This window comes from Triticum aestivum, chromosome 1A (genome assembly GCF_018294505.1).
Source record: "Triticum aestivum cultivar Chinese Spring chromosome 1A, IWGSC CS RefSeq v2.1, whole genome shotgun sequence".
Lineage (NCBI taxonomy): Eukaryota > Viridiplantae > Streptophyta > Magnoliopsida > Poales > Poaceae > Triticum > Triticum aestivum.
Genome location: NC_057794.1, coordinates 307029872 through 307055110, shown reverse-complemented (window position 1 = coordinate 307055110; position 25239 = coordinate 307029872). Strand labels below are relative to the sequence as shown.

At 43.9% G+C, this 25239-nt stretch overlaps 2 protein-coding genes across 2 annotated transcripts; both read left to right on the top strand.

The window, feature by feature from the left end:
* Positions 1–4322: 4322 nt before the first annotated feature.
* Positions 4323–6686, top strand: LOC123121590 (lanC-like protein GCL2). Its single transcript, XM_044541639.1, has 6 exons — positions 4323–4679; positions 4770–4948; positions 5057–5168; positions 5307–5423; positions 5531–5845; positions 6112–6686. Exons 1-6 carry the CDS (start codon positions 4386–4388, stop codon positions 6448–6450), a joined length of 1356 nt encoding a protein of 451 aa, XP_044397574.1. The 5' UTR covers positions 4323–4385; the 3' UTR covers positions 6451–6686.
* A 4307-nt stretch (positions 6687–10993) lies between these two features.
* On the top strand, positions 10994–12750 carry LOC123047408 (bifunctional epoxide hydrolase 2). The gene is made up of 4 exons (XM_044470955.1): positions 10994–11261; positions 11386–11603; positions 11703–12100; positions 12205–12750. Exons 1-4 carry the CDS (start codon positions 11189–11191, stop codon positions 12449–12451), a joined length of 936 nt encoding a protein of 311 aa, XP_044326890.1. The 5' UTR covers positions 10994–11188; the 3' UTR covers positions 12452–12750.
* The last annotated feature ends 12489 nt before the right edge of the window (positions 12751–25239 follow it).

The window sequence follows — 25239 nt, the reverse complement described above, 5'->3', positions numbered from 1 at the left end:
TCGTCATCGAGCTGAACGTGTGCTAGAACTCGGAGGTGCCGTAGTTTCGGTGCTTGATCGGTCGGGCCGTGGAGACGTACGACTACATCAACCAAATGCTTCCGTTGTTGATCTACAAGGGTACGTAGATCACACTCTCCCCCTCTCGTTGCTATGCATCACCATGATCTTGCGTGTGCGTAGGAATTTTTTTGAAATTACTATGTTCCCCAACACTCTCGGCATCCGAGAGATCGGCCGGTACCTGACCACCTGGCACGCGCTCGAGCACATAACGCTCAATGTCGAGTCGGATCGCCTACATTGGAAGTGGAATGCGGCAGGCAACTACACGGCGCAATCCGCCTACCTCGCCACTTTTCAAGGCTAGGTCTCCTGCCCTGCATGGAAACTGAACTGGAATGGCTGGGCACCTCCGCGTGTCAAGTTCTTCCATTAGCTTGCTCACCTTGGGCGTTGCTGGACGGCTGATCGCCTGGCTCGTCGCGAACTGCCACACCCCCTCGCTGCCCGCTTTATGATCAGGAGCCCGAATCGATCCGACATCTCCTGCTGGAATGCTCCTTCTCCAGACAAGTATGTCATGAGAGCCTGTCCTGGCTACGCCTGCCATCTAGCGCACCCTCCAACGAGGAATCCCTGTCCGACTGGTGGCGCTCGGCGCACCGGAGCACGCCCAAGCCAATGAAAAAGGGCCTTACCACCGCTACTTTGTTGATCCCTTGGATGACCTGGAAGCATCGCAACAACTGCGTGTTCAACGGCGCGACCCCTTCGACCAACTTGTTGATCACACAGATCAAGGATGAATCTACGCTCTGGGCAAGAGCGGGAGCCCGTGGCCTGCGTGCCATCCTACCACAAACCTGGGACATACACTGATTTAGACCGCTATCTGTAATCGCTCCTCCTAGGAGGCTGTAACAAACTCTATCTTTTCAATACAAAGAAACGCAAGTCTTTTGCGTTTTCTAAAAAAATCAAGATTTAGCTGTTACTCTCTCTATCCCTATTTACATGGTGTCCATGTATTCGAGGTGTAACTTCCCATTTTTATGGGTCAAATTGATGGTCAAAGTTCAACCATGGAATTCAACAAGAAAGTTTGATCCCACATGCTAAATACTCCATAACTGGAGCATGTTTTTTTTATGAAATCATGAAAACATGCTAATTGTGTAAAATGAACCCCGTCTTTCAAACATTTAAGCAGGCCTCTGTTTGAAGTTAGTACTAGTAAGATGGTAATTCTATATATTTCAATACCAATTCTACATTTTCACTGGAATTGTTGGACCATATAGAAGTTTGTAACTACTAGTGTATCAACAAGATAATCACTCCATCATTGCCTCTCCCCCTATCCTTAATCTTCTGTAAGATAATACCCATCCAATCTCTAAACACTCAATAAGTCTTTATCCATAGATCTCGCGCTTTACTTTTGGTTCCCAAGAAATGGAAGCAGACTCCTTTGGAATTGGTGCATGCTCTTTCTTCTTTCTTTAGAGTCGGTGCATATTCATTCTTCTTCCATGGATTGGCAGTGGTTCTCTTCACTTGAGTTGGGAACTGTATCATGGCTCATCTTCTGCTCCGGCTTGAAGGAGTCTCAGCCGAATTCTGGTATGTTCAGAGGCAACCATCGATCTCAAGCATCAACCACCTTCACTGGAGGCCCCGAATGTGGTCTGTGGATGCACATCCTTGGCACACAGGTATTTGATGTTTCTTCATCTTCTACAAGGAGGCCACTGCCCGTACAAGGAGATCATTCCTCTCTGACACATGTTGTTCAACTAGATCCTCGTCGTCAGTGAGCTATTTATCATCTTCATCCTCTTATAGGTGTCCGACCATCATCTTCATCACCAACGTCCAGTGGGGCTCTTGCCCGATGGTGATTGTCGTCGACGAGGCTTCGAGGTGGAGCAACGTCAGACGTCTCTCCCAATGTTCGCTAGATGTGTGGCCCTCCACGTGCTCTCTCCCTACATGGTTGAGCGGAACATATTATCTGGGGCATTGTGGTAAATTGCCCTAGATGGGGATTGTAGTCTCTTCTTGTAATGGACGACATGTCTTTTATTTGCCTAGAAAAACAAGAGACAAGCTTTGTTGAATGGAGAGGCCGATGGGTCTCTATAACCGAGACTTGTTTGAGGCGGGTAAGGCTGACCGGGTAATTAGAGGGTGTTAGGAAACAACGAATCTCTATTTATTTTTCACTCTATAATTAGTTTCATCAAAGTTATACAAGATTTTTGAGAATCACTAGGGAGGTTAGGAGGATGGCTGTACCCCTAGTCCACTAGGGATCAAACACCATGTTTGATAAGCAAGGTGCGAGTGATGCCTTCGTCAATCTCAATATGTGAGCTTAGGCCCTCTAGGAATCTACTATTTTATTCTTGATGTTCTAATGAGTTACTTGAAAAAAATGACGTGTTCGTAGTCTTCCTTATATGCCCTAAAAATTCAGAGAAGAACTAAGAATTCTTTGAGGCGAGAAATATTAATATTTTTAATAAACAAGATACATAATTTATAATTAATCAACTACTCCCTCTGACCATGAAAAGAGCACATAATTTTTTTCGCTTGTAGATTAAGGAGGAGCACAATGCTAGCGAAACTTCCTAATTTACATTCATGTGACCATTTCATCCTTGCGCAATCGTGTGCACAATAACTGCCTTGATAAGGAAAGAGGTGGGTAATGGTGGAAGGGAGTATTTTAGGAAATTCACTGCTAATAATCACTCGCACCCTTCTTTCTAAAAGACAAATATTTTTGTACGCCCTCTCTTCGCGACCGGAGGAAGTACCAATGAGCGATGTATGGCTATTGAATTGTATTGTGTTGTGCTTAGTTTATACTTATACATGAAAAAATAGTTGTAAACCGAGCCTAGTACTAGTTTAACCTTCCATATCTAAATTGTTAGGACATCTTCAAGGCAGACCCTCAAACCTCGCGCAAGCATCCAGATCGCGTTGTCCGGACGCAGTATGCAATCCAACGCGGTCCTGTATTGGTCCACCGAGCGGCCCATGCCACTTTTTTTGGTAAACTGGAACCAAACGTAGGGGGAGGGGGGGTGCGAAAGTCCGGACATCCGCCAAGGCATCACGTACCGTATCTACTCTTCGTCCACTCAGAATGGCTAGCTTTGGGCGGAAGACTTTGTGCTAATTGCGTTACATTTGACGAAAGATAATGTGGAAGATGTTTATGCATTTGGCAGAAGGTGCTAATTATGCTTGATTAGGCAGTCCTTGCTAGATTAGGCGGAACTTAGTAGCTTCATTTGGCGGAAATATAAGTAGCATTTGGCGGAAATATGAGTAGCATTTGGTGAAACTATTAGTTTAGCTATTAAACAAATTATAAATTACATTTGCTATTTTTCTAAGGCAAACATTTGCGGTATAGGGTTGGATGGATGGTTTCCGTATCTGTGTATGGACACCAGTCCAGACCAATTTTCGGACAAATACCATGTTCTTTTGCAGTTTGGTGTTGAAGATGCCCTTAGCCCCTACTAATATATTCATCTCAACATGTAAACATACCAACCTCAGTATGCAACATGCATAAAAAAGGATCTATGTTGACGGGAAATACATAGGAGCTCCTGGGCGCTCCACACCCTTATATGAACTAGTCAAATGTGTACATGCAATGCACGTTAATTTGAAAGTATATCAAGTGCATGCGGATATTAAGTAGAATATTATTTACGTGTTATTATGTGATTAGCATTATATTTGGCATGAAATTAACTACACGCTAAACGTGTTGAGCACTTGACATTGAATCAGTCTAGGTCGTTGGATTGACATGATTTGATGGCTGGGAGTAATTGGATCTGTCCTTTGAGTCTTTTTATATTGGTATAGATATTAAACGTAAAAATTATCAAAAGTTATACAAAGCTGAAATTTGAGATATCAAACCTGAGTTCTCAATCTACCCCGTGTGAAATTTCGTGAAAAATATCAGGAAACATATCCACGGCGAAGGAAATACTGTCCGAATAAAAATCTATCCAAACATTTTTTTCTATACATAGGAAATTTTGTCTTTTTGCCATGAATGCATTTCCTGGTATTTTTTCATGAAATTTTACACGGGAGTAGGTTGGGAACCCAGATTTGATATCCCAAAATCTCACACATTGTTGCCATCTTCTTTACTCTTTAAATATTCCTATTTTTTTGAACGTAAATGCTCCTAATTCTTAAAATGTTTTAAACAGATTGGCGCCTGACATTGAAGCGGTGAGCAGCTCCAAGCTCTAGAAGAAAGGGACAGCAGGTACTCCACGTGTGCAAGCTCACCACAGACGTGCCAGCCTCGCCGAGGAACCCAGCAGAAAAATATGGGAAATGGCGACGAGGAGAAGGTGGAAGGCCTCCACCACGCTCGGCAGCCCCCGCACGGCGAGTCTTCCTCCTCATCCCCTTCCTCCCGCCACGCCACGAAGCGCCGACGCGCGCACGGCGCGGCAGCAGCCATGGCCGACCGCTTCTTCCCCAACGACCTCCCCGACTTCGTCGCCGAGGCACCCGACGGCGGCGACCCTCCCGCCGCCGGGCTCCGCGGCCTGCTCTCTCTCCCTTACCCCAGGCTCTCCGACCGGCTCCTCCGCGCCGCGCTCCGGCTCAAAGACAAGGCACGCCGTCTTTGCTTCATTTCTTGTGTTGTGGTTTCATTTCGGGGCGCGCGCGCGCGAGGTGCTCGACTGATTGATCGTGTCCTGCAGGTCGTGCAAGAGACATGGACTAGGACGGGGGGCCAGGTGACGGACTACACGCTCTACACGGGCGCGCTCGGGACGGCGCTCCTGCTGTTCAAGTCCTTCCAGGTCACCGGCGACCGCCGTGATCTCAACCTCGCCAGCGACATCGTCCAAGCCTGCGATGCCGCGTCGCTTGGCCTACCGTACGATGGCGACTCTCATTGTTTCCGTTTTGTAGTTTTGTTTGGTTAGATAGATTGTTCTGGTCGTTGTTAATTCATGTGAAATGATCGCCTGGTTGCAAGGCGCAGGTTCTTGACTTTCATATGTGGGAGGGCCGGTGTCTGCGCTCTCGGAGCAGTGATCGCGAAGCATTGCAATGATCAGTTGATGGAGACCAACTTTCTGAGCTCGTTTGATGAGGTGAAGCCTCTATTAAGCGTAATTTCGGTTCTTGAGTCTGTATGTTAAATTCTGTGCTATTTTGCTACATGGTTGTAGAACCACGGATGGTATACCTAATGTTGTTGACAGAGTTGTCTTACATTTGTGATCTTGTAGATAATTATCACAGAGAAAGTTCCAAATGAGCTGCTGTATGGAAGGGCGGGCTATTTGTGGGCTTGTTTGTTCCTGAATGAGCATCTCAGTGACAAGACAATTCCTGCCGAACACATTGTATGTTGACACTGTGATTCTGTTCCTCTTTTCACGTTATTTGTTTCTGTAGAACAATGTGAAAGGTACATCTTATCTAATCATGCAAAACCGCTGCAATGAGGCAGAGTTCTGTAGCAAAGGACATAATTAGGGAGGGAAGGAAGCTGTCGAACAAGGGGAGCTGCCCGCTGATGTATGAGTGGCATGGGAAGAAGTACTGGGGTGCTGCCCATGGACTTGCTGGAATCATGCATGTTCTCATGCACACTGAATTGAAGCTGGATGAGCAGGATGACGTGAAGAATACTCTGCAGTACATGATCAGTAACCGGTTTCCAAGTGGAAACTACCCCTCGAGTGAAGACAGTGAATCCGATCGCCTGGTGCATTGGTGCCATGGTGCCCCTGGTGTTGCTCTTACACTCGCTAAGGCATATCAGGTATTGCTGCATCTGTATAGAGTTAGTCTATAGGATCTTCCTGAGTATGTATGCATCTTATTCACACCACATATGTATACCCATCTGGGAAGTTGTGCATGCATCTCCACATAGGCAAGTTTGTTCAGGCCTCAGCAGGAGTTTTTACTGACGACCAATTAGGCTTTGGCACAAGTTTTAGCTATGACTGATGAGCAGCCAAGTAGTAGTGTTCTAACTTAACTTTCCCTTTGATCACAATGATGAGCTAACCGTTTGTGTTTCAGGTCTTCCAAGATGATCACTTCAAGCAGTCCGCTGCAGAGGCTGCTGAAGTTGTCTGGAACCGTGGTCTTCTCAAGCGAGTTGGAATATGCCACGGTATAAGCGGGAATGCCTACGTATTCCTCTCACTTTATAGGCTAACTGGCAATGTTGAGTACCTCTACCGGGCTAAGGCTTTTGCTTGCTTTCTGCTTGAAAATGCTGATCGATTGATTGCTGAGGAGGCCATGCATGGTGGTGACCGTCCGTTTTCATTGTTTGAAGGAAAGGCTGGGATGGCATATCTCCTTTTAGACATGGTTAACCCCTCGGAATCAAGGTTCCCCGCCTACGAACTTTGAGTTCCAGCATCAATGTATGTAGGCCCAGCGATCCGTCAGTGCAAACAATCTGTGTCAAAAAAATGATCTTACATTTTGGGACGGAGGGAGTACTTGTGTTCTTATCTACCCTGTAAAATTACCTTAGTGCGGTTGATATCCTTGTAAATTTTAGTGTTTCTGACTCTGCAAACTTGGACCTTTGTAAAATATGCTTGTGAGGGGGTTCTGGTAATAATGCTCATCTTTGTGTTGAATAGTGCCTATGACCTTGAATAAAATGAGTGCTTTGGGATGCAAATGATATCATGGCCAGCAGCCAGGGCGATTCCTTTGGGATGAAATGTGGATGTAGCCTTTGCCTTTCCTTGCTTAAACTTTTAAGATGCAGTCTTTTCTTTTAACAACGAGGAAGTAGTCTTTTTGACCCATGCTCATGAACATTTGTATGTTCTCAACCTTGGCCCTCCACATTTCATTATTTCTAATGTACTCCCTCCGTCCGGAAATATTTGTCATCAAAATGGATAAAAAGGGGTGTATCTAGAACTAAAATACATCTAGATACATCCCCTTTTATTCATCTTGATGACAAGTATTCTCGGACGGAGAGAGTACTTGGAAAACACCTCTAACCTTGAAACTATTGCACATGTACTTTGGAGTTCATATCTGATTGCTGACTTTGTGTTTGGCTTTCTTGGAATGGGTCAATGGAAATAGCGAAGAGTAGAGGGGACAACGGGTCACCCTGTCGAAGACCACACCCATGGGCGATAGGATTGCCAGCAATACCATTCAGCCGTAACAAGAGGAGGTGCATGTAGTGCGGAGACCCAATCACGAAATATGCTTGGGAATCCCCTCTGCTGAAGGGGATCAAGGAGGTACCCCCACCTCACCGTGTCAAAAGCCTTTCAAATGTCGAGCTTCAAAAGTAGGGTGGGGGTGTTGCACATATGGTGCTGAAGGAGATCAAGGAGGTACCCCCACCTCACCGTGTCAAAAGCCTTTCAAATGTCGAGCTTCAAAAGTAGGGTGGGGGTGTTGCACATATGGAGCCGGCACACATGAGCTTGCTCACATACACAAAGTTATCGTGGATGCTTCTCATCTTGATGAAAGCACTTTGGGCGCGCATATGACGGACGAGTAAGCCTGATGGCGAGAATTTTCGCAATAATTTTGGCCACCGTGTGGATAAGGCTAATGGGGCGGCAGTCAAAGATTATCTCGGCACCATCCTTCGGGAGGAGGACAACATTCGCGGAGCTGAGCCAATGAAGGTTGGCAGTGTGGAGGTTGACGAATAGGGGAATTACCTTCATGATATCATCCTTGATGATGCCCAACACTTCTTAAAGAAGAGACCGGTGAACCCGTCCGATCCGAGCGTTTTATCACTTGTCACTTGGTTGATGGCCTCCCGAACCTCGGATGATGGAGAGGGTGGCATGGTGCTGAATTTTGGCGTTAAAAGAACAACCTCCGGCTCCATCGGAGAGGCGAGTGCCGGTTTTCATAAGTTTGTGGTGAAGGGCTTATGGTTCGGAATGATCGGAGTGCTCACTCCAGAGGTTAGAACCCACCTCATTGAAACCCAGAAGGGAAGCCTAAAGATTATCGAATTTAGAAGTCCTCGGCCTACGTGGCCCAGCGGCTTCCACAAGAAAGAGGGTGTGGTAGTCGGAGAGTGATGAAGATAGGGCCTGGAAAATCTGGGTGTCGAATTGGATGTCCCATTCAACATTGCAAAAGAAAGAGTCAAGTTTGCCCGAGGTCGGCTTTTGCCTACCATTGCTCCAAGTGAATCACTGATTTTAGAGATGGATCTTTTTGAGCTCACATCTATGGAGAGTGACTCGGAAACAGTTGATGCACCTTACACTGACGTTTCTCTTATTTTTGTCACGGGCTCGATAAATTTGATTTAAATCATCAAAGGTGAGCTAAAGATCGCCATGCGATGGCTTTTGAGCAATGAGCTCGGCAAAGAAGGCATCTTCTAAGAGTGGATGAAGAAGGGCCGTATACCGAAGTGATCTTGAAGTTGATCTTGGAGCCTTTAACATGGACCATGGCCGAAATACAGAAAGTTGAGGCAGTAATGTAAGAAATATCCACAAGAGCTGATCCTCCCACAACATGAGCATTGAGCATTCCTCCACAAATAATTCATTTGTTGGTTGGATGCTCGTGCGTCCAGCCAACGGATGCTGGTCCGTTGCAGCACTATATATACAACATAAAAATACATGCCTTCTTTGCTGTCACGCTCTCCCCACTCACGGCAGAATCTTCAACTCTACTCCTTGGGGCTACTAAAGATTGCAAGTCTCCTTCATTTGCAGAAGATCACCTTCTTGCCAGGTTCGCTCAACCTCACAAGGGCTGCTGCTGCAACACACATCACTTCACAGGATGTGCCGTTGATGGCGAACTTTCCTTGTACTGTTGCCCACATTAACTCTTCCATCGACCATATTTCTAGGACTTCGAATAGTGAAGTCCACAACTTTGCTCACCCGGCTCTGAATTCTTCCAGTGAAGGATATGTATTCATCCTGTGCTCTGCACTTGATTTGGATGAAAACTTGCCGCCTTTCCTTTGCTAAAAAGACCAACGCTTGTTTGTCCTCTCTCCCAATGTTTCTAATGAGCTTTTACCTTTTGTCGGGAAGGATTCACACGGGCTTTGACAAACACAGAGGTGTTTTTTACTGGAATTCTTCCGATAACAAGCGCAAGTATAGGTTGGTCAAACGGAAACTGATTTGCAGGCCTAAGAGCATGGGGGGGGGGGGGGCTTAGGGATCATTAATACTTCGGTTATGAACAAGTGCCTCATGGTAAAATGGTGGTGGAAAATCATGTCCCTTGAGGAGCGTCCCCTCTGCTTATCCTTTCTCAAGGCCAAATACTTCTCGGACTCGAGTCCCATGTTTGCATCTTTCTCGGGTGGCTCCCAGTTTTGGCGTCAGCTTGTTAAAGTCCGGCCTATCTTTCAGTCTTTGGTTAAATTCGTAGTTAGAAATGGTAAGTCCACTCGTTTTTGGTTAGATTGGTGGGCCGGGGAGTCCACTCTCGCGGTGGCCTTCCCGGTTCTTTTCTCTTACTGCTCTGATTCGAAGATCTCTATCTTCGAGCTCTCCGTTAATAATTGGGACCTCGCCTTTCGTCGATCTCTTTCTCCTGCAGAGTTGGAAGACTGGCAACGTCTTACTGCTTGCTTCTCCATGCTCTCAGATGAAGATGATTCGGTCGTTTGGCCTCACGCCTCTTCTGGTCGGTTTTCGGTTAAGACTACTTACGCTAAGCTTATCTTCGGTGCTCACACGTCGAAATTTAAGAACATTTGGAAGGCCCGTATTCCTCCTAAGATCAAAATCTTTATGTGGCAAGCTTTTTGTGGGAAGCTTCCCGCGGCTGATCAAATCCGAAAAAGGAATGGCCCGAGCTCTGATAGATGCGTGCTTTGTGGGGCCATTGAAAACATCGAGCATTTTTTCTTTCATTGTTTTTCTGGCTAAATTCCTTTGGTCTTGCATCCGACATTGGCTTCATGTTAATTGGAACCCCTCATCCTTCGAGGACCTGCGACAATGTGTTTCTGCTTTATCTGGGTTGACTAAAAGGGTTTTTTGGGTTGGTTGGGCTGAGATATGTTGGGCGCTGTGGACTACTAGAAACAAGTTTATTATTGAGCATGTCTTCCCGGCTAACCCTGGGAGCTGCTTATTTAAAGCTAATGTCTTCTTGCAGCATTGGAGATTATTGACTAAGGAGGTGGACCTTGAGGCTTTTGACAATATGGTATCTAAGATGCAGTCAACGGCTTCCTCCCTGCTGCGGCACTCTCGGACGCCGTCTTAGTAATTACCCTTTTGGTTTCGGTGCTGGCCTGCGTGCCATGATTGGCTAGGGTGCCATGTAATCGTACTTGCTAGCTGTTGCTTGATACTCTGTTCATCTGGTGTTTGTGATGTGACTCTGACTGATGACTTTATTTATAAAATCGGGCGTATGTCTTTTCTTTAAAAAAAGAGAGAGGAACCCGGCCGCGCCTTGCTCCAGGTCCGCCACAACATCCAAACACAACATTAGATGTTTCTAAACAGAACACATCATTAGTAGCATCACTAACATGCTCGGCGACGAGGCATTTGGAATCTAAGAACAGTTGACAAACATATCAACAGCCGATGGTTGCAAATATTATTAGTAGCACGAGGCCGGCCTGCCATATGGTAAGGCCATAACTAAAGCCCTCGTGGTTCAGGCCTTGGACTATTTTATCAAGCGGCGTACCTAGGAGGCTGGAGGAGCCACGAGTCACTCACGCCGTAACTGTATTTGTTCAGGTAAACAGCACAAACAACCAGTTACCGCGGTGCAGAGTTTTAACTGAATGCTGCTCCGGGTGAGTTGAAATGGCATTGCAAGGCCCTGGTGCAGTGCTGATTCTTATCCACGGAATTTTTTCTTTGTAGGATTTCAGGGTATCTGGGCTGAGCTATTTCTTGGATTCCGGGGTGCGCAGTGTTTGTCTATAGCTCGGCCTGCAGGAAACACCAAGAGCGCATGAAGCCGAAACGGCAGTGTCAAAGAGAGTGGGGAGCCATCTCGACTCATTCCCACTACCAAAAAAATCCCCATCCTTTTCTATCCTTTCATTTTAGAAACTAATGTCTCCTACTGGTCTGGCTATATAAAGTGAAGCATCGCGCACTAGGAGCTCCAGAAGTAGTAGTAAGCAGCAATGGCGCAGCAGATAGAGCACACCCACCTCCTCCTCCGTGGGCTCAACCTCCACCTTGCTCAAGTAGGCAAAGGTGAGAGCTTCTTCCCCCCCTTCTTTTCGCCATCGGCGTCGTGAGTGGAGCTTGAGCTTGATGGAGCCAAGCAGAGTGACGGTTCTTGGTCATGTGTGTGATCTGTTCTTTGTGCTGCTTGCAGATGAGCTTGGGACGGTGGTGTTCTTGCACGGCTTCCCGGAGATATGGTACACGTGGCGCCACCAGATGCTGGCCGTGGCCGCCGCCGGGTACCGCGCCATCGCGCCCGACAGCCGCGGCTACGGGCTCTCCGACCAGCCGGCGGAGGACGTGGAGGCCACCTGGGAGGACCTCGTCGCCGACGTGCTCGCCATCCTCGACGCCCTCTCCATCCACAAGGTGCGTAGTCACCACATCCACTGCAGTGAACAGCTGAGAGACGCACGTAGCCCGCCATGCTCGCTCCCTGGCATGACCATCATGTGCTCCTGCCTCCAGGTGTTCCTGGTGGGCAAGGACTACGGCGCCATGCCGGCGTACGACTTCGCGCTGCGGCACCCGGACCGCACCCGCGGCGTCATGTGCATGGGCATCCCCTTCAGCCCGGGGCCCTTCAACTTCGACACCATGCCGGAGGGGTTCTACATCCTGCGGTGGCGCGAGCCCGACAGGGCGGAGGCCGACTTCGGCCGGCACGACGTCCGCCGCGTGGTGCGCACCATCTACATCCTCTTCTCCCGCAGCGACGTCCCGATCGCGGAGGAAGGGCAGGAGATCATGGACCTCGCCGACCTCTCCACGCCCCTGCCGCCGTGGTTCACCGAGGAGGACCTCGACGCCTACGCCGCGCTCTACGAGAAGTCCGGCTTCCGCTACCCTCTCCAGATACCATACAGGTAGGCCAGCTGAAGCTTCTTCGTGCCCCCAGCCATGGCACGATTATATTACAACGAAGAAGAAACAGATTGATGAACTCAACTGCTTCCATGCATGATCGCAGGTCTCTGCACAGGATGACGAAGCACGTGGACCCCAAGTTCCAGGTCCCCGTGTTCATGGTGATGGGGGAGAAGGACTACTGCTTCAAGTTCCCTGGTTTCGAGGCCGCCATGAGGAGCGGCGTCATGAACACCTTCGCGCCGAACCTCAAGATCACCTACATCCCTGAAGGAAGCCACTTCGTGCAGGAGCAGTTCCCGGACCAGATCAACGACCTCCTACTCGGCTTCCTCAAGGACCATCCCTGATCTATAATCCATCGCCGGACGAGAGTGAGCTCGGGGTTCCCAATGAATAAAGCTTCCGCCACCATTGCTCTGCTTGAACCATGTCGCTCTGAATTTTCTTGGTCGTTGAAAATGGATAGTGTAATGTAATCATGCCCGTCTGGTTTTTCAGTTTTTGAATCGGGTAGCTCATCATCGATTAAGAAACATTATATTTCTACTTTTTTGAGGGTTTTTTCTTTTTTTGAGGGTAACATTATATTTCTACTACAATGTACTCCTTTCATTAACTCAAAAATGCAACACTATGGAGATATCAACCATAACTGAGAAACACATAGCATATGCATAATTAGGATGCACACGAACATCATGAATACGCCCACGCAAATGATCACATCGGCAAACATAAAAGCCATAGAAGAAGCGAAACTAAGCCTAATAAGGCAAAGGGGGTGAAGGGCATATCTCAAGACTATGTCGACATCCATGTGGAATAGACGTCAAGCTCTGCACAATCTTGAGTACACTCCCAAGTATATATCCATCCAAATCCTTTCTTTCTCACATTCACGTATTTCTTCAAATATGAAAAATCATGGCGTAGCTCCTCAAAGGAATGTGTGAGGACGTCGAGATGTGTGTGAGGGATCTCAAGCATGTGGTGTTTGGCCTTTTGAAGGTTTCTACCAAATGCTCCAGCCATCCCGAGAACCTTGGAATCGAGGAGGGGGAAGTTGAGTCCGTGTATGATGGTCAACTTCTCTCATTTGGTGAACCAGACGGTTGGAGGTGGGTTTAGATGACAAGAGGCTCGGGCCAAGCTTTGTGATCTTACAACATCATCTTCAAAATATGAATCACACTTGTCGAAAAAGAAGAAAATCACCTAAAAGGGGGAAGTTCTTACCCATCACGAAAGACATGCTTTGAAATAGAAAAAAATTCGTGACTTGTCTAAACACTGACCCCGTTGCTATGTGTGTGATCATGGGTTGGGCTTTGTTGCCATAACAGAATCTGGTAAACATGACTTTTCAGTGCATGTTCTTAATCACATCTTCGGTGGTTTCGACGTCACCTCACCTTGTTTACCTACGCATGGCAGGTTCTATGGAATCTTACACGGTGTCTAGCAGGGAGGAAGCTAGAAAAAAGTTTGATGGAGTCATATCCATAGCAATGGGGTCATCTTCTATAATCAACAATGATTAATACTAAGTTAATGAAGGGTTGAGTAATTGCACCTACATGCCAGCTCTGTCCCTGGTGTCTAGCTTACCTCAATGGATTTTTAGCCATTTTGGTTGGATAATTTCACATGGAAGGTTTTGCGGGATCTTACACGGCCCTTGCCACATCAACTGATATTGGGTGTGTAGGCCCCTTCTTTTGGAAGGCCTAGGGGTTTTGTGAAGGAAATATGCCCTAGAGGCAATAATAAAGTTGTTATTTCATATTTCCTTATTCATGATAAAGGTTTATTATTCATGCTAGAATTGTATTGATCGGAAACCTAAATACATGTGTGAATACATAAACAAACACCGTGTCCCTAGTGAGCCTCTACTTGACTAGCTCGTTGATCAAAGATGGTTAAGGTTTCCTAACCATAGACATGAGTTTCCATTTGATAAAGGGGTCACATCATTAGGAGAATGATGTGATGGACAAGACCCATCCGTTAGCTTAGCATAATGATTGTTCAGTTTTATTGCTATTGCTTTCTTCATGTCAAATACATATTCCTTCGACTATGAGATTATGCAACTCCCCGATACTGGAGGAATACCTTTTGTGCTATCATACGTCACACCGTAACTGGGTGATTATAAATATGCTCTACAGGTATCTCCGAAGGTGTTTGTTGAGTTGGCATAGATCGAGATTATGATTTGTCACTCCGAGTTTCGGAGAGGTATCTCTGGGCCCTCTCGGTAATACACATCATAATCTTGCAAGCAAACGACTAAGGAGTTAGTCACGAGATGATGTATTACGGAATGAGTAAAGAGACTTGTCGGCAACGAGATTGAACTAGGTATGAAGATACTGGCGATTGAATCTCGGGCAAGTAACATACCAATAGACAAAGGGAATTACGTATGTTGTCATAATGGTTCGACCGATAAAGATCTTCGTAGAATATGTAGGAGCCAATATGGGCATCCAGGTTCCTCTATTGGTTATTGACCAGAGAGGTGTCTCAGTCATGTCTACATAGTTCTCGAACCCATAGGGTCCGCATGCTTAACGTTCGATGCCGATATAGTATTATATGAGTTATGTGATTTGGTGACCGAATGTTGTTCGGAGTCCCGGATGAGATCACGGAAATGACGAGGAGTCTCGAAATGGTCGAGAGGTAAATATTGATATATAGGATGCGGTATTCGGACACCGAAAGTGTTTCGGGGGGTACCGGGTACTTATCGGGTCACCGGAAGGGGTTCTGGGCACCCCCCGGCAAAAGATATGGGCCTTATGGGCCAAGAGGGGAAACGCACCAGCCACAAGGGGCTGGTGCGCCCTCCATATGGGCCGGCCTAGGAGGAGAAGGAAAGAGGGGAAGGGAAAGGAAAGAGAGGAATAGGATTCCCCCTTCCTTCCCTCTCCCACCCCTCTTTCCTTCCCCCTCCAACAAACATGGCAGGGGGACACGGCCAAGGGCAGGAGCCCAAGTAGGATTCAGACCTACTTGGGGCGCCCCTTGGCCTCTCCCCTCTCCCTCCCACCTATATATATGAGGAGGGGGTGCCTAGCACATACCAGACAATTGTTTAGCCGTGTCGGCGCCCTGCTCCACCGTTTACACCCCCGGTCATATTTTCGTAGTTCTTAGGCGAAGCCCTGCGAGGATCACTTCACCATCACCGTCACCACGCCGTCGTGATGACGGAACTCATCTACTACCTCGATGTCTTGCTGGATCAAGAAGGCGAGGGACGTCACCGAGCTGAACGTGTGCAGAATGCAGAGGTGCCGTGCGTTCGATACTTGATCGGTTGAAGCGCGAAGAAGTTCGACTACATCAACTGCGTTGAGGAACGCTTCCTCTTACGGTCTATGATGGTACATAGACACACTCTCCCCCTCGTTGATATGCATCTCCATGGATAGATCATTGCGTGTGCATAGATTTTTTTGTTTTCCATGCAACGTTCCCAACAGTGGCATCATGAGCCAGGTCTATGCTTAGATGATATGCACGAGTAGAACACAAAGAGTTGTGGGCGGTGATAGTCATACTTCTTACCACCAACATCTTATTTTGATTCGGCTGTATTGTGGGATGAAGCGGCCCGGACCAACCTTACATGTTCACGCACATGAGATCGGTTCCACAGACAGACATGCAACTAGTTTTGCATAAAGGTGATTGGCGGGTGTCTGTTTCTCCTACTTTACTTGAATCGAATTTGACTGCGGCCGGTCCTTTTGAAGAAGGTTAAAACAGCAAACTTGATGAAACACCATTGTTGTTTTTTGCGTAGGTAAGAACGGTTCTTGCTAGAAGCCCGTAGCAGCCACGTAAAACTTGCAACAAGAAAGTAGAGGACGTCTAACTTGTTTTTGTAGGGCATGTTGTGATGTGATATGGTCAAGACATGATGTGATAAATGTTATTGTATGAGATGATCATGTTTTGTAAGATACCTGACAACCGGCAGGAGCCTTATGGTTGTCTTTTTATTGTATGAAATGCAAATGCCATGTAATTTTTTTTATTTTATCACTATGCGTTAGCAATAGTTGTAGAAGCAATAGTTGGCGAGACGACCACGACACAACGATGGAGATCAAGGTGTCGAGCCGGCGATGATGGAGATCATGATGATGCTTTGGATATGGAGATCAAAAGCACGAGATGATGATGGCCATATCATGTCACATATTTTGATTGCATGTGATGTTTATCTTTTATGCATCCTATTTTGCTTAGTACGACGGTAGCATTGTAAGATGATCCCTTCACTAAATATAAAGGTAAAAGGGTTCTCCCTAAGTATGCACCGTTGCTATACTTCGTCGTGTTGAGACACCACGTGATGATCGGGTGTGATAGACTCTACGTTCACATACAACGGGTGCAAGACAATTTTGCACATGCGGAATACTTGGCTTAAACTTGACGAGCCTAGCATGTACCGACATGGCCTCAGAACACTGGAGACCGAAAGGTCGAACATGAATCATATAGTAGATATGATTGATGACCCACAAGTATATGGGATAAATCGTAGTCCTTTCGATAAGTAAGAGTGTCGAACCCAACGAGGAGAAGAAGGAAATGACAAGTGGTTTTCAGCAAGGTAATGTCTGCAAGCACTGAAATTGTAAGTGGCGAGTAGTTTGATAGCAAGATAATTTGTAACGAGCAAGTAACGACAATAGTAACAAAAGTGCAGCAAGGTAGCCCAATCCTTTTGAGGCAAAGGACAGGCCAAAACGGTCTCTTATGATAAGCAAAGTGTTCTTGAGGGTACACGGGAATTTCATCTAATCACTTTCATCATGTTGGTTTGATTTGTGTTCGCTACTTTGATAATTTGAAATGTGGGTGGATCAATGCTTAGGTGTTGTTCTTACTTGAACAAATCTTCTACTTATGATTAACCCCCTCGCAAGCATCCACAACTGCGAGAAAAGTATTAAGAATAAAATTTAATCATAGAATTAAACTTTTGGATCCAATCGGTCCCTTACGGAATAACGCATAAACTAGGGTTTAATCTTCTATCACTCTCGCAACCCATCATCTAATAACTACTCCACAATGCATTCCCTTAGGCCCAAATATGGTGAAGTGTCATGTAGTTAACGTTCAGACACCACTAAGGGAATCACAACATACATACCATCAAAATATCGAACACATATAAAATTCACATGATTACTTGCAACAAGATTTCTCCCGTTACCTCAAGAACAAAAGTAAATACTCAGAAATAATAATCATGCTCAATATCAGAGGGGTATTAAATATCATATTGGATCTGAATATATAAATATTCCACCAAATAAACCATATAGTAATGAACTACAAGATGTAATCAACACTACTAGTCACCCACAAGTACCAATCTATAGTTCCGGTACAAAGATTGAACACAAGAGATGAACTAGGGTTTGAGAGGAGATGGTGATGATGAAGATGTTGATGGGGATTTCCCTCCCCAAGATGGGAGAGTTGTTGGTGATGATGATGACGATGATTTCCCCTCTGGGAGGGAAGTTCCCCCGGCGGAATCGCTCCGCCGGAGGGCAAAAGTGCTCCTGCCCAAGTCCCGCCTCGAGACAGCGACGCTTCATCCCGAAAGTCCTCTCCTTATTTTTTCTAGGTCAAAATGACTTATATACCATAAGATGGGCACCGAAGGTGGGCTGGGCTGAGCAGGTGGCTCCCCTCCAGTAGTTATTTGCTCCAATATTTCTTATTTACTCCATAAAAATTCCCCGTGAAGTTTCAGCTCATTTGAAGTTGTGCAGAATAGGTAGCCTGACATAGCTTTTTCAGGTCCATATTTCCACCTGCCGGAATTCTCCCTCTTTGTGTGTTCCTTGCAAATTATGAGAGAAAAGGCATTAGAATTACTCCAAAAAGCATTATTATGTATAAAAATATTATAAATAACAGTAGGTAAACATGATGCAAAATGGACGTATCAACTCCCCCAAGCTTAGGCCTCGCTTGTCCTCAAGCGAAAACCGAAATCGAAAAACATGTCCACATGCTTAGAGAAAGAGAGAGAGGTGTCGATAAAAACAAAATACGGACATCGAAGCATCATGTGAATTATTATAACAACAATAAACTTCAACATAAATTTTTTATCATAGACTTCTCATGAATAAGTAGCAATTCATCACAACATCGAAGCATAAAACATAAACTCTATTAGAAACCAACAAACTATGTTCTCAGTCAACTTTGCAACTACAATTCATCATATTTTCAGGAAGGGTCACTTATAGGAGCCTTTAGGCAAGTCCACATACTCAACCATCATATAGTCTTCTATGATTGCTACCACTCACCGCATACACATGAGCAAAACGTTTCAACCGGACACATAGAAATATAGGGGCTTATAGTTCCGCCTCCCAACGTATTCACCTCAAGGGTGATGTCAACAATAATAACTCATGCTACCCATATCCAACTGGATATATGTGCCTAGATCTTTCCTCACCACATGATGCTTGCCAAAAGAGAAAATAAAAAGGAATATAAAGAAGAACTTTGACTCTTGCATAAAAATAAATACATAAAAGTAAAAGATAGGCCCTCCGCAGAGGGAAGCAGAGGTTGCCATGCGCTTTTTGTTTGTATGCTCAATCCCTTAGTGCAAAAGAACGTCACGTTATATTGCCCCTTGTGATAGCGACCTTTATTATGTAGTCTGTCGCTTTTATTCTTCACCATCACAAGTTCATACAACGCTCAATTTTCTCTTACACTAAATGATCTAACACTTTTAGAAGCAATTTTTATTGCCTTATTGCACCGATGACAACTTACTTGAAGGATCTTACTCAATCCTTACGTAGGTATGGTGGACTCTTGAAAATAAGATTTGGGTTTAAGGGTTTTTGGATGCACAAGTAGTATCTCTACTTAGTGCGGAATTTTTGGCTAGCAAAGATGCGGGGCAAGCTTTAAGTTGTCTTCCTTGTCCAACGTCAACGTCAACAATTGCACCGATAACAACGTTGAAGGATCTATGACAATATAACTTCTATGTGAATATGAACAAACATAAATCATTAAGTTGTCTTCCTTGTCCAACGTCAACAATTTTGGCATATAATATTTTGATGGGGGCTCACAATCAAAAAAGGTTTCTAGGATAGTGTATTTGCATGTGAATCTTCTCTTCCCTTATTAATTCTTTCATGAATTGCATCATTGACCAATGCTATGTTTGTCAATCTCCAATAAAATTTTCTACTTATACTTTTCCTTATGTGGTGTCATTACTTACCATAAGATTAGCATATGATCTTTTTCATTTATTTCCTTTCTTTTTATTGAACATGAAAGTAAAGAAAGCAGAACTCAAACTAAACTTTATTATATATCTCACACATGATTACAAAGATGGATCACTAAGAAAACTCTCAAAAAGAAAGGATCGAACTAAACTTTTATTCATCTAAAGCAAAAGATAACTATGGATCGAACTAAGATAAGTAAAGGCAAAAGATAGTGGAGATGATATGATACCGGGGCACCTCCCCCATGGTTGGCGAAAGCCAAGGGGAGTGCCCATACCCGATACTCAATTTTCTTTTGGTGATGAAGAAGGAGGTGGTGGTGATGAAGTGGAGGGTTTGTCCTTCTTTTCCTCCAACTTACGCCGGAGGATAGAGTTATCTATCCTCAACTCATCATTCTCCATCTCGAGCTTTCTTATCCTCCCGCATAATGCCTCCATGCTTTCGTTCTTGAAACGAGGAGGGACTGGTTCATCTTCATCTTCCTCATCGGTGTACCACATATAGGGATATGTATCCTTGAAGAATTCCTATCCAGAGGCTGATATGTGACTGGACAATCCTCCTCAGAACTTTGAGACGACATATTTTTAGATCTGGTAGAAAACAGTAAGGAAAAGAAGATAGGAGATTTCTCCACGATACGATGGTCAATAGGTTCGGGGGGTATATAAAGATTTTTTTATCTTGGGAAACAAGCAAATAGAAGAAAAATGGAGTCCGGAAGGTACTCGAGGTGGGCAGCCAGGCGTGCCCTGGTGTTTTGTGCCCACCAGGGTGACCTTCCTTGTTGTTTCTTATTTTCCTAATTTTATAAATATTCCAATACGGACAAAAAATATTTTTGCGGATTTTTCAGAGCCCGTTTACTTACCCTATCACGTACCTCCTCTTTTTCACGATTCTGGAGTGTTCTGGAAGGTTTCTTTTATGTGTTCTTCCGGTGTCATAGTTTGGATAATATTGCTTTCAACATTAATGGGCATACCTGAGATATAATGTTTTATTCATTGCCCATTAACAACCTTCGGGTTAGTACCTTTGGCATTATTTATTTTGATAGCTCCAGATCGACAAACCTCCTCGATAACATAGGGTCCTTCCCATTTGGAAGGAGTTTTCCTGCAAAGAATCTGAAACGAGAGTTGTACAAAAGAACATATTCTCCAACTTTGGACTCACATGTTTGGATTCTTTTATCATGCCATCTTTTAACTTTTTCTTTGAATAACTTGGCATTTTCATAAGCTTGGGTTCTCCATTCATCTAATGAGCTAATATCAAATAACCTCTTTTCACCGGCAAGTTTGAAGTCATAGTTGAGTTCTTTAATTGCCCAATATGATTTATGTTCTAACTCAAGAGGCAAATGACAAGCTTTTCCATAAACCATTTTATAAGGAGACATACCCATAGGATTTTTATATGTTGTTCTATAAGCCCAAAGTGCATCATTTAATATCTTAGACCAATTCTTCCGGGACCTATTGACAGTCTTTTGCAAAATTAATTTTATTTCTTGATCACTAAGTTTAACTTGACCAGTAGGCCGAGGATGATAGGGTGATGCAATTCTATGGTTAACATCATACTTGACAAGCATTTTACTGAAAGCACCATGAATAAAATGTGAACCACCATCAGTCATTAAATATCTAGGGACTCCAAACCTTGGGAAAATAACTTCCTCAAGCATTTTAATAGAGGTGTTGTGATCAAAACTACTAGTTGGAATAGCTTCTACCCACTCAGTAACATAATAAACAACAACCAAAATATGAGTATACCCATTAGAGTAAGGAAAAGGTCCCATGCAATCAAAACCCCAAACATCAAATGGTTCAACAACAACTTAATAATTCATAGGCATTTCTTGACGCTTACTGATATTACCTATTCTTTGACATTCATCACAAGATGAGACAAACTTACGAGCATCCTTGAAGAGGGTAAGCCAATAAAACCTAGATTGCAATACCTTGTGAGCAATTCTGTCTCCCACATGATGTCCTCCATAATCTTCGGAGTGACATTTCCGTAAGATTTGTCCCTGTTCATGCTCAGGTACACAACGTTGAATCATAGCATCTACTCCTTCTTTATAAAGATGTGGGTCATCTCAGAAGTAATGTCTTAAATCATAGAAGAATTTTTTCTTTTGTTGGTAAGTAAAGCTAGGTGGTATGTATTTAGCAACAATATAATTAGAATAGTCAGCATACCAAGGTGTACTATGAGAAACATTTATTGCAGCTAATTGCTCATTAGGAAAACTATCATTAATAGGTTGTGGGTCATCAAGATTATTTTCAAGCCTAGACAAGTTATCAGCTACGGGGTTCTCCGCTCCTTCTCTATCAATGATATGCAAATCAAATTCTTGTAGCAAGAAAACCCACCTAATGAGTCTAGGTTTAGCATCTTTCTTTTCCATAAGATATTTTATAGCAGCATGATCAGTGTGAACAATAACTTTAGAATCAATAATTTAAGATCTAAATTTATCACAAGCAAACACCATTGCTAAGAATTCTTTTTTCAGTAGCAGCATAATTTCGTTGAGCATTGTCTAGAGTTTCACTAGCATAATGAATAACATTCAATTTCTTATCAACTCTTTGTCCTAGAACAGCACCAACAACATAATCACTAGCATCACACATAATTTCAAAATGAAAGTTCCAATCAGGTGGTTGAACAATAGGTGCAGAACTTAAGGCTTTCTTAAGTGTTTCAAAGGCTTCTAAACAATCATCATAAAAAACAAATGGCATATCCTTTTGCAATAGATTTATAAGAGGCCTATAAATTTTAGAGAAGTCTTTAATAAACCTCCTATAGAAACCGGCATGACCAATGAAACTACAGATACCTTTGATATCTTTAGGACATGGCATTTTTTCAATTGCATCAACATTAGCTTTGTCCACCTCAATACCTCTTTCAGAAATTTTATGGCCTAAAACAATACCTTCGTAAACCATAAAGTGGCACTTCTCCCAATTCAAGATAAGATTTGTTTGCTCGCATCTCTGCAAAACTCGATCAAGATTGCTTAAATAATCATTGATACGTCTCGAACGTATCTATAATTTTTTTTATTGTTCTAGATGTTTTATATGCATTAATATGCTATTTTATATGATTTTTGGGACTAACCAATTAACCTAGAGCCGAGTGCCAATTTCTGTTTTTTCCTTGTTTTAGAGTTTCGCAGAAAAGGAATACCAAACGGAGTCCAAACAGAATAAAACTTTCGCGATGATTTTTCTTGGACCATAAGACACCCAGGAGACTTGGAGTGCAAGTCAGAAGAGCCACGAGGCGGCCACAAGGGTGGAGGGCGCGCCCCCAACCTTGTGGGCCCCTCGGTGACCCCCTGACCTAGATCTTCCTCATATATATACACATATACCCCAAAAACTTCCAGGGGAGCCATGAAACCACTTTTTCACCACCGCAATCTTCTGTACCCGTGAGATTCCATCTTGGGGCCTTTTCCGGCATCCTGCCGGAGGGGGATTCGATCACGGAGGGCTTCTACATCAACACCATTGCCTCTCCGATGAAGCGTGAGTAGTTTACCACAGACCTACGGGTCCATAGCTAGTAGCTAGATGGCTTCTTCTCTCTCTTTGATTCTCAATATACCATGTTCTCCTTGATGTTCTTGGAGATCTATTCGATGCAATACTCTTTTGCGGTGTGTTTGTCGAGATCCGATGAATTGTGGGTTTGTGGTTAGCTTATCTATAAATATTATTTGAATCTCCTCTGAATTATTTTATGCATGATTTTATATCTTTGCAAGTCTCTTTGAACTATCGATTTGGTTTGGCCAACTAGATTGGTTTTTCTTGCAATGGGAGAAGTGCTTAGCTTTGGGTTCAATCTTGCGGTGCTCGATCCTAGTGACAGAAGGGGAACCGACACATATTGCATTGTTGCCATCGAGGATAAAAAGATGGGGTTTTCATCATATTGCCTGAGTTAATCCCGCAACATTATGTCATCATGTAAAAATATGGGAAAAACCAACGCAAGCTCAAGAGGTAGCAATCATCAAAAGACTTCCCATAAACAGAAAAGTCATCCATGAAAACCTCAACAATTTTTTCATAAAAGTCAGAGAATATAGCAGTCATACATCTTTGAAAGGTTGCAGGTGCATTGCATAAACGAAAAGGCATACGTATATAAGCATACGTTCCAAAAGGGTAAGTAAAAGTGGTCGTTTCTTGATCAGGTTGAGAAACATGTATTTGTGAAAAACCAGAATATCCATCAAGGAAGAGAAAATGTGTGTGCTTAGATAATCTTTCTAGCATTTGATCAATAAAAGGCAGAGGGTAATGATCTTGTCTAGTTGCTTTATTTGGTTTTCTAAAATCAATTACCATTCTATAGCCTGCAACAATTCTTTGTGGAATTAGTTCATTCTTATCATTAGGAACAACAGTAATACCTCCTTTCTTAGGGACACAATGAACATGAGTTACCCATCTACTATTAGCTATATGATAAATTATACCTGCTTCCAGAAGTTTTAATATTTCCGTTCTTACCACTTCTTTCATCTTCGGATTAAACTGACGTTGGTGATCAACAATGGGTTTAGCATCAGGTTCCATATTAATCTTGTGCTGACATAGGGCGGGACTAATGCCCTTAAGATCATCAAGAGTATATCCAATAGTGGCTCAGTGCTTCCTTAGAACTTTCAATAATCTCTCTTCTTCATGTTCTGAAAGGTTAGCACTAATAATAACATGATATATCTTCTTCTCATCAAGATAAGCATATTTCAAAGTGGCTGGCAATTGTTTTAATTCAAATAGAGGATCACCTTTAGGTGGAGGAGGACCTTCTAGATCGAAGTCTCTGTGCTTAAGTGTCATCCCTGGATCGTTATGCTGACACACACAGTACTCGAGGAATTATAACAGAGTTTAGTCACACACTTATTACATCGAGGTCCTCATAAAGAGTATTTATTACAATAATATGGCTAAAGGCCATCTAACAAAATAACTGTCGAAGCTTCGAAGGTAAATGAGTCCATCTAACTCCACGACAAAAATGAGTGCAAGACAACGACCTATCGCACCTTAATCCTCGTCTGAAAATTCTGCAACATGAGACGTTGCAGCCGTGTAGGTCAGCACATGGAATATGCTGGCAAGATCACACTATAGAGCAATGATGAATAATGACTATCACTACATGCATATTTGGCTGGTGGAGGCTCTAAGTTTAACATTTGCATAAAGCTAATTTTTTCCTACAACAAAGGGATAGATTTTATTTACTACCAAGTTTATGCCATTATTGAGAAGGTAACCCCAACTCAATCCCAGAATTATCAAGTAACAGTAATAATAATAATATACCCAACAAATTTATTAAGTAAAGTGATGAGATCAACCGATAACTCAAATACCAGATACTCAAGATTTCCATAACCGGGGACACGGTTAATCATGATTAGTTTGTACACTCAGCAGAGGTTTGCGCACTTTTCCCCACAAGACTCGACCACATCCATGATCGGAAGATCGAGACATAGTCTTTCTGAAGAGGTCCCCTTAACCGATAGATAGGTCGGTACACCTATAATTCCCCTACATCTGCTAGCCCATCATGAAAAGGTTTCTCACAACTTACTTAACTATGCCAGAGCCCATAATGGATTGTGGCTGCACACGGAAGTTTCCGAGCATGAATAATCTTATGATCCCTTTGAGCCTGGGTGGCATTCCATAGGATGATCACACGGGTACCCAGGGATCTCCTAGGACAACACTGGATTA